Here is a 19396-nt window from a genome sequence, read left to right as displayed (position 1 = left end):
CACTTGATCCCTCCTCAATCTGTGGGCCAGAAGCTCAGGAAGAGTCACCACCCCGGGGGCAAGACTGGGGTCTAGAGCTGAGACCACCACACCACTCTCTCACACCGCAGACACAGACTTTTCCTACTTACCTTCTTTGGCGTTTGTAGGTTGAGAAGTCTAGAAACCGCCACAACTGGCTAGGATTTTGTATTCTGAGGGCTGCTCCAGGTTCTCTGAGGCCTGTTCTGCCTGCACGCCAAACTGCGCTGCTCTCCCTGCCTGGCGCGATATACCTTGCTGATCAACCAACCTGGCTGTCTTGGACTGGAAATGTGTTTCACTCTGTCTTTTTGTGGGTTCTGCTGCTTTAGAATTTGTTCGGAGCCATTTTTTACAGGTATTTGGAAGGGTTTGGGGGAGAGCTCAAGCAAGTCACTGCTTTCCCTCCACCATCTTGGCTCCGACCTATTATTTTCCTTCTTATTGTTATTTTCTGAGCTCTGTCCAGGCAAACCTTGGGCATTCCTCTCCACCCCTAACATGACTACGGCCCCAAGCCACAGTGTCCCACAACTGCTCTTCTTCCCTGCAGTCCCTCCTAGCTGTAAACCTCAGTTCATTCCTCTGCCCTTGAACTGAAACCAGGGATTCTGCTCTCCTGGAAGTGCCGACAACCTGCAGGATCGCTGCCCCTCTGCTCCTGGGCATGTGCTCACTCCTCCTCACCCATAGCCACAGCCTGGGACCACGTCTGATTAGCACCACTGGGCCTGGCATTATGAGACACCAGAAGGTCCTTCACTGTTTCCCTGCTCAGTTGTCTGACCCCCATACTGTCTGTAAGGTGAAAGTTTCTGCTGTGAGGCTGCCTCCCAACCCAGCCGCCCCCCAAGGCTTGCTATTTGTTGATTCAGCAGTCTTCCCAGAGATGTTTGCTCTTCACTCTTTCCCAAGGTCCTCTCAAGTTGTCTTAAAATGACAGCTGCTTTACCCTAACTTTTATTTATTTATTTATTTATTTATTTCTGCCATTCGGCATTCACTTTGAAGTGATATTCTGTCTTGTTTTGGGGGGAAATTTGGAGAGCCTGGTATTTTCTGACCTACTCCACCATCTTCAGATGGCTGAGTTATTCATTTTTGTTTACAAAAGCAGGTGTTTATGATAGCAATTCAGTACTAGGCCATTACCACAAGAAATTATGGTAAGGTTGCCTGTACTTAATGCAAACTATGCAAGGAAATAGTAGAAGCCTTGCACACCTCACTACATCATTGAGAGCTTAACTAGTAAACTCTATTAGATCTGAAACATTATAGACAAAACCATTGTCCACAGCTACTCAGACACAGCATTGACAAAAACTTGGTAGATGGCACCATGCAGAATATTCATAATCGTCAAATAACAGTGAATGAAAAACTTATAAAATGTAGACACACAGTGGGAGAAGTCAAAAATATGTGTGAAGAAGACAAGATACATATCATTACAGTGATTCTTTCTGCTACCAGGGTTGTCCTTGTGATGTCATCACTTAGTATCCAGAAGATGAGCTTACAACCTGGTAATTATCCGAGGAAACAGTGGAAAATCCTGTAACACATCACTGAAAGCTATAAAAATTTTGCATCTATCAAATAAATACCAGCAAGATATGTCCTGGTCTCTAGATTTATGCATCAGAAATGTATGTCTTTTATGGATGGTTAGATGATAAATCTCTATAAAACAAATGCATTCCTCAGAATATCCTATATAGTACAACCAATGAACTGTACCGGTGCTGAACAATCTTCATCAACCTCACTATTGTACTGATTTAATAATTGATTCATAAAAAAGGAATAGGTTTTGCCATCCTAAATGCCCAGCCAAACTACATGGAATGAAAAGTTTTAAAATATATGAAGTTGTGGCTGTCCTTGTTGTCCTGTCTGCCAATGGACCAGTACCAAGGATGTTTGCAGTGAGCATATAGGGAATAAGCTATTGCATCCTAATACAATTACAAACAGCATTTATTTTATCCACCTGGGTCAGTAACCTGCAGAACACTGAATGTAAAGAAATATTAAGATAATAACTTGTATAAGGGCCATTTCTACTTGAACCTCATCAAAAAAAGATGAGAATAAAATAATGATTATTTTTGTTAGCTGTTTACATAGCTCTTTAAGATTTGCAAAGTGTTTTGTATGCATTATCTCAAGTACGTGCTGTTATTACTCCCATTTCTCAAATGAAGAAACTGATGCTCATAGAAGTTAGTTCACTTGCAGCCACACCACTAATAAGTATCTGTGCTGAGGTCTTCCAGAAAACAGACTGAGGTTTCCTTTAATCCAGGTCCAGTGGCCTACTATGTTACACTCCCCAGGAGTGAGAGATTGAATATAAGAGAGCAAGTAGATCATCAAAAGGGCAGTTTCTGAGAGAACACAGAATCCAGGACACAGTTAGAGGGGTTGGCTTTGGGAAGAAGACTACAGCAAAGGAAGAAATAGTCGGGGATGGCATAAAGCCCTTCTGAGAGATGAAATACAGAAAAGGAAAGGACTCACAGAACATCATCTTTTATACAGGGTACTTGCTTCTGCTCTCCTGTCAATGAGACTTTCTGGCCTCATGGGAAGAAAGATTTAATTTATTTATCAGGCGGCACACAGGACACAAGGGCAGATGACACAGTCTAATGAGATCTGCATACTTGTTTCACCTTGCTGTTTATTCTCTAGACTCACATGTCTATTTCCCTATGTTCTAGGCTGTTCCCTACACCATACCTCACTACTCTTCTGTATCGTCATCCAGCCTTTCCTCTAGTCTTCTCTAGGAGCTTACATCATCTTTTGTATTTCTTCCCTATATCCCCACTGCCTTCAAACATGTTTGGGTTATTATTAATAATAATTTTAAAACCTGTGTTGACCCTGTCAAGCTATCATTCAACATCTGCCCTCTATTTCATTGCCAAATACATAGTTATTTACCCTCCCTGCCTCTATTTCCACACAACCCATTTATCAGTTCTTTACAATTGGGCTTCTGAACCCACTTCCCTACTGAAACGGCCCTCTTAACAACTGGCAAGTGCTTTGCCCCATAGCAGGCACATCAAAAATATTTGTTGAGTTGAATTGGATGACAGACTGTATTACAGATGTCCTCAGAAAATTGCAGTTAATTAGCATTTTAAATCATATTTAATCTTCATAACCACCTTCTAATATATGTATACAGTTTTATTCTGTCTAGTTCTAGCTATGTAGCAGACTTTTTCTTCTCCTGAATCTGACGTTTCTTGATAGTAAATTAGGTACTCAAGGAAGCAGATTAGCTCTTTGCAACCCTAGGGTACTGTTTAGCTTATCAAGTACTGGTGAGATCATTGTTTTAGCATCACAGTGTAGTTAAAAGGGTAGTTAATTTGATCAACATTGGAACATTTTTGGATAATAAGAATGTTTTCAACATCATAAACAAATACAGGCAGGCAATAGCATTTTGTCTAAATGAAATCAAATTTAAAAATAAAAGGAAAATACATAGATAGGCATAGATATATAATATATGTAAGTATATAGTTTTATATATGTATGTATATACATAATTTAATTAGGTGAAAAAGCAAAATAGAAGTTTTAGAGGATATATAGATAAAGGCTATATGGATAACCAAAATAAAACATCTCTTTTTCATCTGATTAACTTATCATACCTATATATCTTATATTACTTAGATAAAGATTTATTTCTCTTTTAAATTTGATTTCTTCTGGAAAAAATGCTCTTTTGTATGTACGTCAAATGTAATCTATGATATTTACCCATTTGATGTTTTTTCTTCATTCAAATATCTTATTGTGTATCTTGTATATAGTTTTATTTGATGAAAAAACTTCCCATTTCTACCATATATACCTTAAAAATGTCTACCCATCAGCAGAATTGTTACCACCCTATCCCTCTGTGAAATGGACTTTTAAGTTCAGAATTATAATGTAGTTTTTTCTTTTTATTAAAATAAAAACAGCACACAGACCTTTCCCTCCTCCCCACCTAGAATAAAAGATAAATTTTAAACTTTTTATTAGTTGGCAAAATTTATTGACAAAAAATTTATACATTTAACCTAAATCTCTGCTAATTAGCAATATTCCATTGTAAGTTAGTGTGTAGAGCAGTAAACTAAGCCTCACAGTTCATCAATGTTCAGTTCCTTGTATTTTGCCAACCTGAGTTTGAGCCATGCCTCTACCACTTACTAGCTGGGACAACTTGCACATCACTGAATATCTCTGACCTCTGCTATCTCATCTTAAAATGAAAATTCTAATACCAGCATTATGTGTCTCCCAAAGTTTTTGTGTAGGTCAAAAGAGATAACATAGGTAAAGTAATTTGAAATTTGTAAAGCACTTTATAAGTATAATTATTAATATTACTACATTATAAAATAGTTACAGCCTTCTCTTTTATTTTTAGGAGAAGAAAGAAAAAAAAGAAAAACACGAGAGAAAACAAAAGAAGCATGTTGTTCTTTATACATCTGAATCATTTCCTCAGTGGAATTCTCCAAGAAAATTTGCACTAACAAAAAATTGAGAATTCAACTTCCAATCCTGTCCAATCTTTATTTAACAGTAACCAATTTAAAAGGGGTTTCGGAACATACTTTGTATATTTTATTTTTAGAATGGAAATTCTATTTAAATTGCAATTCCAGAAGACTGTTGTAATATAAAAGGTTGTTTGGAGTTTAATGATCAAAACACTATACAGGCTATAAATAAGCAGGTTGCTTCAAAAGCCAAGATGTAGATTCTTTCCATTTATACCAAAAAAAAAAAAAAACCTTCTATCATGTCCTTTAAATTCTTCAAAATTAGGTGACTTTAGTCTTGGTGAATACGTATATCTCAGATCCCTTTATGAAACAGAATCATTTTCAAGGTACTATGATTATCGAGATGCTATTTAAATATGTGAATTGATAGTACTTTTAGGTTTATTTTTTTCATATTTATTCACTGGAAAATATATGTAACATTCCCTTTATCTTAAAGCTATTATTTTTGCACTGAAGAATTTTGGAACTATGCCAAGTTAATTTTTGGTGAGTGGAGATAGTACTCTATCAAACTAATAATCCTCAAATCTTCTCTTTGAAAAAAATTATCTTGCTATTTCCTTTCATTACCCCAAAAGAAACACAGTTTTTGAAAATAAGTGCACTTTAACACCTCTGTTCTAGGTTCAGGTGACAGTCACAAGTACTTTTTAAACTCTTCTTGTTCCTTCCAAACTCTCTTTCTTGTTCCATGATTACAGCAGAAAGTCTAAGTGCTCAATAATACTATAGTATTGTCTTTATTCATTTGTCAAGAAAATTCCACAGGATTTCAAAGACAGCACCATTAATATTTTCCAAAAAGGCAGTAAATTTGACAATGGCAATTCTTGTGCCATCTTGCCTGGTCCTCCTTATGACTAAAGGCATGCATTTGAAAGCTAGATGGCCATGGACATGTGTGCAGGGGTTGGCAATAGAACCATCTTCCCCTGCGTACAACCCTTTGGATGCATTAGCACCATGGGGTTTTTTGTTTTGTTTTGATCTTTTCTTTTTTAACTAACCAAGCTACCTAGAAACAGATGAAATATAAGCACTCAGAATTTGAGTGTTGCTTTGGTCTACAATGGAATACATAGAAAGAAATGGGAAAATTGTAAAGTCTAGCCAGATTTTGGTATTGAATCAGCCTTATAAAAAGTATTTGGACTCTCACAACCAAAGAGCAAGTTTACTGTTCAAAAAAATTCACCATGAAGAAACTGGTGGTTTTTAAAATGATGTTGCACCCATCCAATGTAGTTCTTACCACTAGTGGAATGAAGTTTGGATTTCATAGAGTATCAATTTTATTCAGCCTTTATACAACAGTGTTTGACAACATGGCAGCTTAGAAGTTGCTCTTGGGCTGCAGCCTTCCAGTAACACTGCAGATTAAAAACATTATTCATCCTTCAGACTGTCACCTAGGAGTTTAAGACTATACACTGATAATTTCATTCATTCCACAGGATGTGTGAAATACTTGCAAGTTCAACAGCACTGTTCTGGGAATTAACAGCATGTTTTAAGGAAGAGAACTTTTTTTTTTAACTTTAAACCAGAGCAATCCTGCATCTGGTGAAAATGTTTTATCAGTAATATCATCTGAAAGATATCACTGGATTCTGAAAAGATCAGCAAGTAACCAGAAGCTAGCTTGTTTAAGAGATATACAGGAAGTCTGTGGTGCCAGTGTGACAAAGATTCAGTTTCAGCGTGAGCAGTACGTTCTGTTTGGGGCTGTGAGGCTTTCTTTTTGTCTGTGAGATTTCATGATTATAGTGACATACTGGAGGCTCAACATTCAAGATTTGCATAACCTTCCTCAAAAGTTTTGTATTACATGGGTAGACTTATCTTAAATACTTGTATTAAACATGTATCTTTTTCAGTTGCTTGGCCTCATTAATAAATATTAAAACTTCCATTTTCTGTCAAGGGCACCGCCGTCCCCCCGGTTTCCTAGGTTTGTAGCCTGAAAATCATCCTCCGCTTTTTTACCCTCCCTCATTGGCCAAATCTTGTCAGTTCTGCCTCTGCGACCTCTCTCCTGTTCTCCATCCTAACGTAGGCCCTCACCAACTCCTACCTAAATTACTGTAAACAGCTTCCCGGTTGGCCTTCCTGCATATCCCATCTCTTCCCTTTTCAGTCAGTCCTCTGCGGAACTTCCAAAGTGATATTCCTGAAGCCCAGTTCAACTTCCCTGCCAGAGTTACTTCAGCAGCTTCCTGTCATGTGTAGGATGAAATAGCCTCCTGTTAGGCTAGAGCCATACTGTGAAGGGGGACATTAAATGTCTCTTTCCTAACTGACTCCATATTCTTCATTCCAGACAGATGGGTCTAATTGCTAATCCCCTACATGTCGTTCCATCTCCCCCTTGCCTTTTGACACAGGTGCACAATGGTTTCTATTCTCCAGCTCCGCCTCCCAGAAACCTTAGTTCCCTTTAGGCCAAACTCTCGTCCACTAACAGTTGTTAGTGCTTTACTCCCAACCCAAAGAAATTCTTTTCTGTTGTCTGTATTTTGTATTCCCTAAGTAGAATGTTAGCTTCTTGAGAGCAAAAATTGTTTAATTTTTATATTTATATCCCCAGAACCTAATATAATGCTTTGTACATAAATGCTTAAATGGCCTTTTGAATTTAGTTTAACAGATTTGAGTGAACCTCTTTTGACCACTTTTGTCTGTGTGCCTGTGATAACCTAGACAGGCTCTAAGGCTAGATACTGTGGCATCACTGCACATCTGGAGTGAACAGAGGCTGTACTGCCCAGAAGCTGAGGGCATTTAGGGGACAGGGCAGAACTTTACAAAAAGAAAAGTTCTTGTTTCTTAAGGATCTTTCTGTAGTTAGAGGAAACCTTATGGGGGTGGGGGAACAGGAAAGCCCATACTCTTACAACTCACTTCCATTATGGAGTTGACAATTTATTCTCATTTAAAAGTATCCTGTGCTTGAATTATACAGGTGCAGCAGCTTTCTTCCCCACAGTCAGAAATAAGCCAAGTTAGGGGAAAAAACATGCAGAGCTAATATTTTCTCTCAAACCCTCAAAAGAAAATAAAATCTAATCTTTTATTTTTTAGCCTTATGACCTTTTCACATTATTTGTGAAGTAACAATTCTTTTTGTCAATTCAGCTATAGAGACAATTTGCATATTAGATTTTTCTTCATCCAATAAACTGCAAACATTGAGTGTCTGCTCTGTGTGAGGCACTGGCCTAGATTCTAGAGGAGATACAAAGATAAATGAGATATATGTCCCCTGTCTTCAAGGACCTTAAAATCAAAAATGTGTATTTGCCATAAAAGGTGAATAAATAGTAGTATCAGTTCAGGTAAGGTTGATTCCCTTTTTAACTGAGGTGATCAGGAAAGGCTTCGTGGAAATGAGTGGCATTTGATGAATCACCTCTCACTAATGAGGCACATTTTTATTCAAATATTCTAGTTAAACATGTATGTTTATAAAAGCATATTTTTATCATAAGACTGCTTACCTTGAAAATAAATTGCTAAAGTAATAACTTTTAAAGAAATGAGAGGATTATGACAAGATTACCAGAAGCTGTAAGTTAACACGAGGCATAACAATGGATGAATGGAAACATTAATACTGAGAAACTACACGAACTATTAAACATATCCAGTGTTCCATAAGTGCCAATTGAGGGGTAATGAATAAATGCATACCTAAAGCATCTATATATGACACTTTGGATTTTAAAGAGCCTTGCTTCAGTAAAAATAACAGAAAAAAAAACCTGATATAAGTTTGCGGTCATATTTTTATTTCACTTCTAAAATCAGGTATTTTCCACGAACACTAGAATTATATGGAGTCTGATTTTTTCCCCTAGCCAAACCTATGGCAAAATATTAAGCTAAGTATCCAGATTTCTGCCATCTTTTCAATAATATTTTACAGGGACTCTGAGTTCCATATAGGTACTGTTTAGTGCAGTATTATAACTGATGACTTTTTCCTTTCAACAATGACTTGATTCCTACTCCTAGTTAGGTGATCAGATATCCACTCTACAATTAAAGAGGTCTTTCCTTTACCCAGTTTTCACTGCCATTTAGAGTAGGGGCTGGGCAAGGACTGAGATTTTGCTTCCTTTTGGAGGACAGGGAAGGATTTGTCCTGGGATGGAAAATGTCAAAGGGGTTTGTTGTGGAGGGAAATGGAAGGTAAGGTGGTATGCAGAAATGACCCCTAAATTAGAACCGAAGATCCTCATGCTATAACCCTAGTATGACTGTGTACAGAGGGTGATGTACTAATTTTTTTGGTTCAATTTTCCACAAAGTAAATATAATGTTTTAAACCTGTCTGTTTTATAGATGTTATATTAAAGAGAAAAGAATGTAGAATGTTATTCATATGCTGATATTTATAGATTTATTTATGGTATCTTCCAGGACTAAAATTCTATGATTCAGTGAATTGAAATGTATATAAATTTGTACAAAATCATAATATTGTATGTTAGACAAAAACCATACAATTATCATACTGATTAGTTCTCCCCTCCATCCAGTGTTTAGGAGAGATGTTAGAGTATATTGATGGGTTTTTTGTGGAAGATGGGTGCTAAAAAATGCATCTTATTTTAGTGTTATTGATTTACTCTGATGCTTAATTTATCAAAAGTAATTGCCAAAGGATATTTTACTTCATTATGTAATAATATTGACTATACATGTATTAAATGCAAAAAAAAAATCTTTAAACAAATCTTTAGCACTAAGGTTTATGTTTAACTTATTTTGGTAGAGAGACTCTTTGTGTAAATGTGTCCCTGAAAATTTACTTGCATATTGTGTAATTTTAAATGTACAAGAGGACCTTGATATTTAAGGTAATCCTATTGTGAATACTTCTTTCAAGTGGTCGTTCTTTCCTTAATTATGTATAAGTAATTTTTTCTATATATAGAGTTTACACAATGTATGCACCTTCATGTATATAGCTATGTATATATCAGACAGCTCGATGACTTGGTGGATAGAGTGCTGGGCCTAGAGTTAGGAAGATCCAAGTTTAAATCTGGCCTCAGATATTTACTAACTGTGTGGCCTTGGACAATTTACTTATCCTCTGTTTGTCTTAATCTTCTGGAGATGGAAATGCCAACCTACTCCATATCTTTGCCAAGAAAATCCCATACACAGATCCAAAAGCAGATCCAATGAAGTAAGAGTTCCTTTAATAATGGAGGAAGAAGGGAGAAATAGTGATGGCTGGTGACTTCTTGCAAAGGAGTACTGAGATAACTCCCTGACAAAAGCTGTATAAATACAGAAAAAAAAAAGTTTTCTATCCCTAAAGCATGAACATGAACATGAAAGAATACCTCCAGAGACTTCTCAAACCTCATGCCCACTACCAACTCCTTGTTAGCTATGTAGCAGAGAAGATACCATTAGAAGAAGTTGAGGAAGCACATATAAGATTCAAGAAGTCCTGGTAAGAAATTAGAGCCCTTCTGGGTGCAGGGGTAGTTTATCACTGCTACCAGTTGAAAGTAGTAGAGTCATAGGAGAGAGAAACTTGGAAAGTGAGAAGTTGGTTAAGCAAATGAAGTCTGAGAATGAGATTTGACTTTCTAGATCATGCCTTAAAATTTAGGTGACATTACATATTTCTTTCTCTGAATTCCATGACCATTACCCATCTGCCTCTTCCTTTTGCCCCTACTGACCCTTTTGTTCATTGATGAGTTCTTTCTGGAATCTCCATTTTGAGGTAGAACCCAGATCAGCCATCCCTCATTCTCTGAATTTTACCACCAGGACCTCTTAGAAGAGATCCCAAAATGAAAACTCCCAGGAATATTATAGCCAAATTCCAGAACTTACAGATCGAAAGGAAAATATTGTAAGCAGCCAGAAAGAAACAATTTGAATAATGTGGAGCCATAGTCAGGATCACACAAGATTTAGCAGCTTCTGCATTAAAGAATTCTAGAAGGCAAAGAAGTTAGGATTACAACCAAGAATAACCTAGTCAGCAAAACTAAGTATAATCCTTCAGGGGGGAAAATGGATATTCAATGAAACAGAGGACTTTCAAGCATTCCTTGTGCAAAGACCAGAGCTGAATAGAAATTTTGACTTTCAAATACAAGATTCAAGAGAAGCATAAAAAGGTAAACAGGAAAGAGAGATCGTAAGGAATTTAATAAGGTTAAACTGTTTACATTCCTTCATGGGAAAATGATACTCGTAACTTTTAAGAACTTTCTCATTATTAGGGCACTTAGAAGGAGTTGAGTATGATGAGGTGGTATCTAAAAATTAAAATTGAGGGATGAGAAAGAGGAATGTACTTGAAGGAGAAAGGGAGAGGTAGAATGGGGTAAATTATTTCACATAAGAGAGTCATGAAAGAGTTTTTACAGTAAAGGGGAAGATGGGAGAGGCAGATGGGAGCATTTGAATCTTACTCTCATAAGAATGGCTCAAAGAGGGAATAATAGACACATTCAGTTGGGTATAGAAACATATCTTACCCTCCAGAAAAGTAGGAGGGGAAGAGCATAAGAAAAGGTGGTGGGCTGATAGAAGGGAGGGCGGATTGGGGGAAGTGTAGTCAGGAGCAAAACATTTTTGAGGATGGACAGGGTGAAAGGGGAGAGAGAGTGTGTGTGTAGGATAAACGGGGGAAAACAAGATAGAGGAAAATGCATAGTTAGTAATCATAACTGAAAAAAAATCTCTGATGAAGGCCCCATTTCTCAAATATATAGAAAACTGAGTCAAATTTATAGAAATAAGAACTATTCCACAATTTAAAAGTGGTCAAAGAATGTGAACAGGCAGTATTCAGATGAAGTAATCAAACCTACAATCTTATATATAAAAACTATTTTAATCACTATTGATTAGAGAAATGCAAATTAAAACAGCTCTGAGGTACCACTCCACACATACCAGATTGGCTAATATGACAGAAAAGGAAAATGACAAATGACAAAAAAAGGACCTGAATGTACAAGAATATTTATAGCAGCTCTTTTGGAAATTGAGAGGGTGTCCATCAATTGTGGAGTGGCTGAGCAAGCTGTGGTATATGATTGTGATGGAATACATTGCTATTAGAAATGACAAGCAGGGTGCTCTCAGAAAAACCTGGAAAGACTTACATGAACTGATGCAAAGTGAAAAGAGAAGAGTGTATACAGTCACAGCAATATTGTATGATGATCAACATTGAATGACTTAGCTATTCTCAGCAGTACAATAATCTGAGACAATTCCTAAGGACTTATGATGAAAAATGCTATCCACCTCCAGAGAAAGAACTGGTGGAGTCTAAATACAAATCAAAACATTTTTTTAACTTTCTTTAGTTTTCTTGGTTTTTTGGGGGGGAGGAGGGAGGTTGTGTTTTCTTTCATAACATGACTAAGATGGAAATATATATGACTGCACATGTATAACCTGTGTAAAATTGCTTACTTTCTTCGTGAGTTGAGGGGTGGCAGGAGGTAAAGGAGGGTGAGAGAGAACTTGGAACTCAAAGTTTTAAGAAATGAACATTAAAAAATGTTTTTACATGTAATTGGGGGAATTAAAAAAAAACTAATATAAATATTCCTGGATGTATAGGTCCTTTTCCTCTGTCTTTGATCTGTGTGTGTGATAGGATCAGTCTTATTATAGCTAGAGGAAAGACTATATACAGTTTAATAACTTTGGAGGCATAGGTGAAAATTGCTTTCCAGAATGGCTGAACCAGTTCACAGTTCTATCAACAATGCTCTTAATGTACCTATTTTTCCACAGCCCTCACTACTTTTCTAGGTAAAAATTTTAATAAATGTAAACACAATCCTATACTTGTATCTAATCAATTAAACCACATTTAATTGAAGACAATTAAGTTGTGTCTAGAGAACAATTTGTAAGGAAAAATGATTCAGTTGCATTCCTGGACTTCATACTCAATATGAATCAACATGTTGATAAGGAAGACAAAAAAGTGGATGTATTCCTACAGGCATAGTATCTAGAATGAAAAAGGTAGCCATCCCATTATATTCTTCCCTGATTAAAGACTATATTAAGTATCACATTCAGTTCTGAGCATCATGTTTTAGGAAGGATCTAAACAAATTGAAGTGCATCCAGAGAACGTCCCCAGGATAATAAGAGAACTAGGACCATGACATATAAGGAGCAATTGAAGAAAAACTAGGTCTAGAGAAGGAACTTTTTTTCTCTTCTAGTATTCAAAAGATTGATGCAGTTCTCTAGATCTTCCTGTTTGTGGATGCTATTATGTTCATTGCATCAAGTCCCAGAATACTACAGAACCTCCTAAGTAAGATCCACAACTTCTTCAAAAGAGTTTGTGCTAACTATTCAAATAGATAAAGAATGCTTATTTTCTAAACTATTACATGCAGTTGCATTGCTAACTCATATAGCATGTCTATCAGCATATGCATATATGTGTGTATATACATATATTTCAATACTATGTATGTTCATATATATTTATTTATCTATAATTAAAGAGGAGATGTGTGAACTGGATTCCTCTAAAAATTGTTCACTGCCTAAGTTTCTCCCTAAAACATATTCATCATTTTAGAATCATAAACTTCAGATTTAGAGCTACACTGGACCATCTAATCTAACCCTCTCATTTTATAGAAAACTGAGACCCAGAGAGGTGACTTGCCCATGGTCACACAGGCAATAAGTGGCAAAGCTGGCGTCTGAACCCAGGCCATTTGACTTCAAACTTAGCCCCTTTTCCATCAGTCTTCTTCCATTGCCATGAGTCATGGAGTGCCGCTGTCTCCAAAAAATTAAAATTGTGGGCCATCCAAATGGGGCAATGAAGAGGTCCACATGAGTAGAATGCAACATGTTTCCAGTGAAGGATTGCTCAAGAGAATGGTTATCATTGGAGAGACATATGATTATAAAAGGACCATTTGAGAGGGAAAGAGTAGCCTTAGGGAGATGAAGAACTTTGTAAAGAATTTTGTAAAACCCACTTAAAGTACTTAATTGTATTTGGTGAAGGTGAACTAGCCAAAACACAACTCTTCCAAGGAACTATTTATAAGTATTCTGGAATATTAGCCTATGAACTGATTGTAATCGTTTTATGATTCTCTGTTGCTCAACATTCTCTTTTCTGAATGACAATAAAACTACGTATTCCAAACTTGATTCAAATTTGTACTGAGTACCTTTTCCTCTACTTCTCCCTTACTGGGGAAAACCCAGAAACCAAAAATAGAAATATTCCTCAGAAATATGAGGTGGGGGAGGAATGAAAGCCATGAGGAGCGTAGTTCTCTTGCAGAGGAGACAAGAAACCCCAGAGCAATGAACCCGGGTTAAATGATGAAAGCAGATAAAAGACAGGAGTTGATGAAGGCCATGAGCTCAGGTGACTTCAGCCTAGCACTGTCTGGTTATCTGCTGTGGTCAGTATGAAATTCACAGCATGAAACAAAGAGCTTTGAGCTATTGCTCCAGCACTAGAAGATGTCGAATCCCAATATTTAGAAACCTCTATCACTGCAACAACAGCCCTTACTGAAACCGTAGCTCCTAATGGTCGTAAGTGAGCTGTTAACCTTGGCTAGTCTGGGGAGTAATCAGATTGCTCACACAAACTGATCTCTGTTTCTGGTTATCTTTCTGTTTACATGACGCCTGTTATTGTGGTATTTAAGCACTGGTATAGACACACTAGACTAAGTTCATTATCCTTGAAATGGGAGGAAATCCTTCCTTTCCCATTTCCTCTTGGTTGTAACTACGAATTAGCGAAGTGTGAAGTATGAAAGGTGTCTTTCATCTCTCAGATTCTTCAGTCTTGAAGCTGGGGGCAGGGGTGTGGAATCCAGTGTGCCAAGTCTTTTCAGTTGCTACAGAAGACTGTGCCACATTTATGAGAGTTGAGGAGGCTCTCTTAGGGACATGCCTTTCTTCCCACGTCCTTTTCCATTCCGCTAAAGATATAGACAACTATGGAGTGTCTGCAGGAGCCCAAAGAAAGTTACACCATAATCCTTAGATACCAAAGAGATTAGAATGTCTAAAAAAACAGGTTCAGAGTTCTTTGCTGCCAAGTTTCTTCATTTAGGTTTTGCCCAGAGTGTTATGATCAGATGAAAGAACATAAGGAGGAAAAGGGTCTCAGACTTCTTGTGTGTCTGAAACCCATACTCAAAGCATACACGTATCCTATTTTTGAAGCCCTCTGGGCAAAATTCCAAACATTCCTCTATAATTGAGTCTAATTATTATTAATAATAAACTCACATGTCTATAGCACTTTAAAGTTTTCAAAGTATTTTCTTCACAGCTGTGTATATCATTATCCCCATTTTATAGATAAAGGAACTAAGATTCAGTAGTTAAGTGACTCAACCTGGATCAGTGGTTAGGAAGTGGCAAAGGTAAGACTTGAACGCAGGTCTTCCTGATTCCACATCCACCACTCTATCCACTATGCCGTGCTGCCTGTCACAGATCAGATGAACAAACACTTGAAACGTTTTGTGGCAGTGATTTAGAAGGAGCATAATTTCTTTATGGGAAAAGAAGAAAAGGGGAGGGGAACAAGTGAATGAATGGACAGGTGGAGAAGCATTTATTAAGCATCTCCTGTATTCCAGGAGCTGTGCCACGTACTGAAGATAACAAAAATAAAAGAGAGAAAGTCCTTGCCTTGAAGGAGCTTTCATTCTAATACTGAGACGCAACACATTTGGGGAACGGTGGCCACAATGTACAGTTTTTATCTGAGGAGTCACAAGCAGGGGAGCCTTTATAATATTCCATACCTCATGACATGAGATATGCCTCAAACCCAGGTAGCTGGTGGTGAAATGGATAGAGAGCAGGCGCCCTGGAGTCAGGAAGACTCGAGTTCAAATCCAACCTCAAATGCTTATTAGTTGTGTGATACTGAACAAATCCCTTAACCACTATATGCCTCAGTTTCCTTATCTGTAAAATGGGAATAATAATGGCATCCAGCTGGACCTGGAGTCAGGAAGACCTGAGTTCAAATCCAGCCTCAGACACTTATTAGATAGACAAGCCCTTTAACCTCTATTGCCTTTGTTTCCTCATCTGTAAAATGGAAATAATAATAGCACCTAGTTCTCAGAGTTGTTGAAAATCAAATAAGATATTTGTAAAGTGCTTAGCATGGTATTTGGCATATAGTTGGCACTATATAAATTCCTACTCCCTCCCTCTCTTCCCTCATACCCTTTCCAGTAGCAATAGTAGCATTTATTAACTTGTAAATTAAATTTATTTTTTTAGGCAATTGGGGTTAAGTGACTTGCCCAGGGTCACACAGCTAGTAAGTGTGAAGTGTTTGGTCTGAGTCCGGATTGAACTCAGGTCCTCCTGACTTCAGGGCCAATGCTCTATCTGCTGCGCCACCTAGCTGCCCCTATTAATTTGATTACTGTCCTCAGAATAGGAACACAAGCTGTATGTAGTGGAGGAGACATGGGGTATGGGAAGGGTTGCAGGAGAGCAGAGGGTTAGATGCACACTCTGGGCAGGGCCCATTTCCTTGGCGGATCGCTGCATTAATTCTATGGGATCACCCTTAGAACAGGCCAAATGACATCCACAAAATGCTGTGTGGCATCTGAGAGAGGAGCAGTCTTTATTTGTCTGCTCAAAAATTATGATTGACTTTTAGAATCATCTCATTCAACTCTTTGTTTTATTAGTGAGGAAATTAAGAAGCCTACTAATATTAGAAGTAGATGAGGTCCAAGACTTGGCAAAGTGGGCCCTACCCCGGGGTGTAGTTTTGTCACCAATAATGGTATATCCTAAAATAATATTATAACTTAAAGGTGTAAATGCTTACTTTACCCAGAGAACCAAGATTAGCCCAGACACAAGAGGGAAGGGGTAGTCATGGAGATGTTAACAAACAAAACATATGCTAGGCTAACTCAGATTTCCTTCCTAACAAGAGTGATCCTGGGTCTCACACCCTATTCAGCCAACTTTAAAACCTTGCACATCTTCCCTAAATATGCCCTATGTTTGATCTGGTTACACGTCCCCTGACACTATGTATTTGTGTGTCAGTGAGCTCAAGATTAGGAGGTTGGAGGTAGGTGTTGGGGAGATATTTTCTGTTGCTAGTTTTATTATGATATGATTTCATTAAATATATTTGAATTAAACTTGGCCCTTTGGCTAACTAGCAAAAAATATATACATTGGTGAGGGTTTATGAGCTATGTTTTAGAGAAGATTGTGACCTCAGAAATACCTAGAAGCCAGGGGAACTTTCTGGGGATTCATGGGTGAGAGGAGTGTTACACAGAAGGATGCCATATTGTAGGGCTTATCTGGGAGTCATCACTTTGGATACCCTACATAGATGCATTGGAGAAATTTTCCTTGAGTGTTTATTTTGTTTGTTTTCAGGCTGGGATTAGATGATAATAGCACCCAGCTCTCAGGGTTATTGAGGATCAAATGAGATCTTTGTAAAGTGTTTGGCAGAGCATCTGGCACATAGTGGGGCTGCCTCTCCTCCCTCACACTCTTTCCAGAAGCAATAATAGTTTTAATTTCATTACTGTCCTCAGAATAAGACCATAAGTTATATGTAGTGGAGGGGACATGGAGGTTTTCTGATGTGCGCATGCTTTAAGGAAAGGTTATTTTTAAATAACTCTTGGGCCATTGTGTGTCAAGGTATCACTGCAGTATTGTTTATTGTTATAATGATTGAGCAGTGGGTAAAAAAGCAAAAGAGATGTTAAACCTGTCCAAATATAGTGTGTAGCGATTCACCTGGAGCCACACAGATAAGCTAAGAAAGAGAGTCCTTCATGATGCAATTTAGAGGACATAGAAACTCCTTTGGCTAGTAACATGGGTAAAAGAACACTAACTTTGGGTCTGGGTTCAAATCCTACTTCTGTTACTATTTGTGTGACCTTGGGAAAGTCCCTAGACCTCAGTTTCCTCATCTGTAAAACTGGATGGGGTTGGACTAGATGCCCCTGACGCCCCTTCCAGGTTTAGATCTAAGAGCCTATGATACCATATGTATTTGAGGAGAAGTGATTATAAACGATACAAGGAATCAGATTAAACTGTGTCTGCTTTTTATAAGTTTTTGTTGTTGTTCTGTTTTTTTAGTCATATCCAACTCTTCATGATCCCATTTGGGGTTTTCTTAGCGAGTGTGCCATTTCCTTCTCCTGCTAATTTTACAGACGAGGAAACTGAGGCAAAGAGGGTTAAGTGACTTGCCTGGGGTCACACAACTAGTAAGTGTCTGAGGCCAGATGTGAACTCAGGAAGATGAGTCTACTTGACTCCAGGTCCAGTGCTCTATCCACTGTGCCACCTAGCTGCCCTTCTATAAGTTAGCTGAAGAAACAGATTATTCTAAATTTCCTGATAAGATAACATTGAGGGTGAATACTTGAAAATCAATCACCTGGCTCTCTCTGAGGACAAGGAGATACCACACTAAAGTCAAATTCCTCTTTGTCAGAGGTGGATTAATTAAAGACAGATCAACATAACTGGCACTTACTTGAGAGACATCTGTTGGATCCCGAGACCTTTGGAAGTCTCGGTGAGTAGACCTCACTATTCCAATCTAAGAAGTTTCTCAGGTGAGGACCCATTTCCATCTGAGGAGGAGCCATGTGAGTCCTAAATAGGCCATGGTACTGAAGGACATAGTAGTGGATGGGCATTAAGTCACAAAATATGGCAGCCAATGGAAAAACTTTAAGATATCCAACACTTCTTGTCATATCCTTGCTAAAGTCAATAGAGCATGAGGTTATTGTGCTGAGATGTTTGCAGAAATTAGAGACTCCATTCCACAGAGCAAAGACACTTCAGTAAGTTAATGTTCAGACCCTTCATACCTGTCGTCATGTAGGAAAGAAGGCCTCTGATTTTGTTCCACGTGCCAACAGACTGCTTTATATACTCAAAGGAGTAGTGAAGACAGAAGGCTGTGCGTTACAAGTTTATAAGTGACCAGCTGTTTAATGGGCACCATGTAATATTAAAGATGCTCCTGTCATTGCAGGCATGAACTGGATATAACCATCTATTGCAGAGAGAGATATATCCAAGTCATGTTAGAATACAAAGACCAAGGTATGCAGCAAAGTAAAGCAAGTTTGATTTGTTCTAGAGAGTCTCCTCATACATAAGACATGGAAGCAAGATGAGAGAGTATCAATGGTCAACCCAGATTCTGAGAGAGGAGCTCAGTGAAATCCTGATGGGAAATAGAAATGGTGTCTTAAACCATTCCATTCATGGAGGCAAAGGGTCAAAGGACCAAAGGTCACACAAGAGCCTGATATAAGAAGTACGCCAGCAGTGGACAACCTGAGAAGTAGGATGGCGTTCTGTTATAATTATGGAACGTATGAACACACAAAGGCGGTATAGCCTCAAGAAAGAAGGGCAGATTTGGTGTGGTGTATAAGAAATCAAAATGAAACTGGACTATCTTTAAGCAAAGAAGATGGGGTCAGGGTCAAAAGTCACTGAAGACCTCAAAAGGCCTAAAGCTGACCTTATCAGTAACCGTGTCTTTTCCGCATGGAATAATGGGTCCTCATGCAGAAGATGTAGAATTTCCTACTGTAATGAGTCAATGGATTCCAAGTAATCATTGTATTCCCTTCATAGTAAAAGAAACATTTGAAAAAAAAAATACTTCCATAGCCTGGGCCACCTACATGTGCTTTTGAGGTTTCCTTAGAAGTCATGAG

The 19396-nt window shown here is 37.9% G+C and overlaps 1 protein-coding gene across 3 annotated transcripts in view; it reads left to right on the top strand.

Annotated features, from left to right (window-relative positions):
• The window catches only part of MAP9 (microtubule associated protein 9), an 80689-nt gene that overhangs the window by 47773 nt on the left and 13520 nt on the right, over positions 1 to 19396 (top strand). For 2 of the 3 annotated variants that reach the window (XM_027866947.1, XM_027866946.1), the window contains exon 14: positions 4472 to 6492. The exons of the other annotated variant lie outside the window; for it this stretch is intronic. In XM_027866947.1, coding sequence (XP_027722748.1) covers positions 4472 to 4591 — 120 coding nt within the window. In that variant the 3' untranslated portion in view covers positions 4592 to 6492. Of the gene's footprint in view, positions 1 to 4471; positions 6493 to 19396 lie in introns of those variants that run through there. 3 annotated transcript variants of the gene reach the window in all.

This window comes from Vombatus ursinus, unplaced genomic scaffold (assembly GCF_900497805.2).
Source record: "Vombatus ursinus unplaced genomic scaffold, bare-nosed wombat genome assembly UNPS02014784.1, whole genome shotgun sequence".
Taxonomy (NCBI): Eukaryota; Metazoa; Chordata; class Mammalia; order Diprotodontia; family Vombatidae; genus Vombatus; species Vombatus ursinus.
The sequence above is the reverse complement of the archived record's forward strand: the minus strand, read 5'-3'. Positions and strand labels throughout refer to the sequence as shown.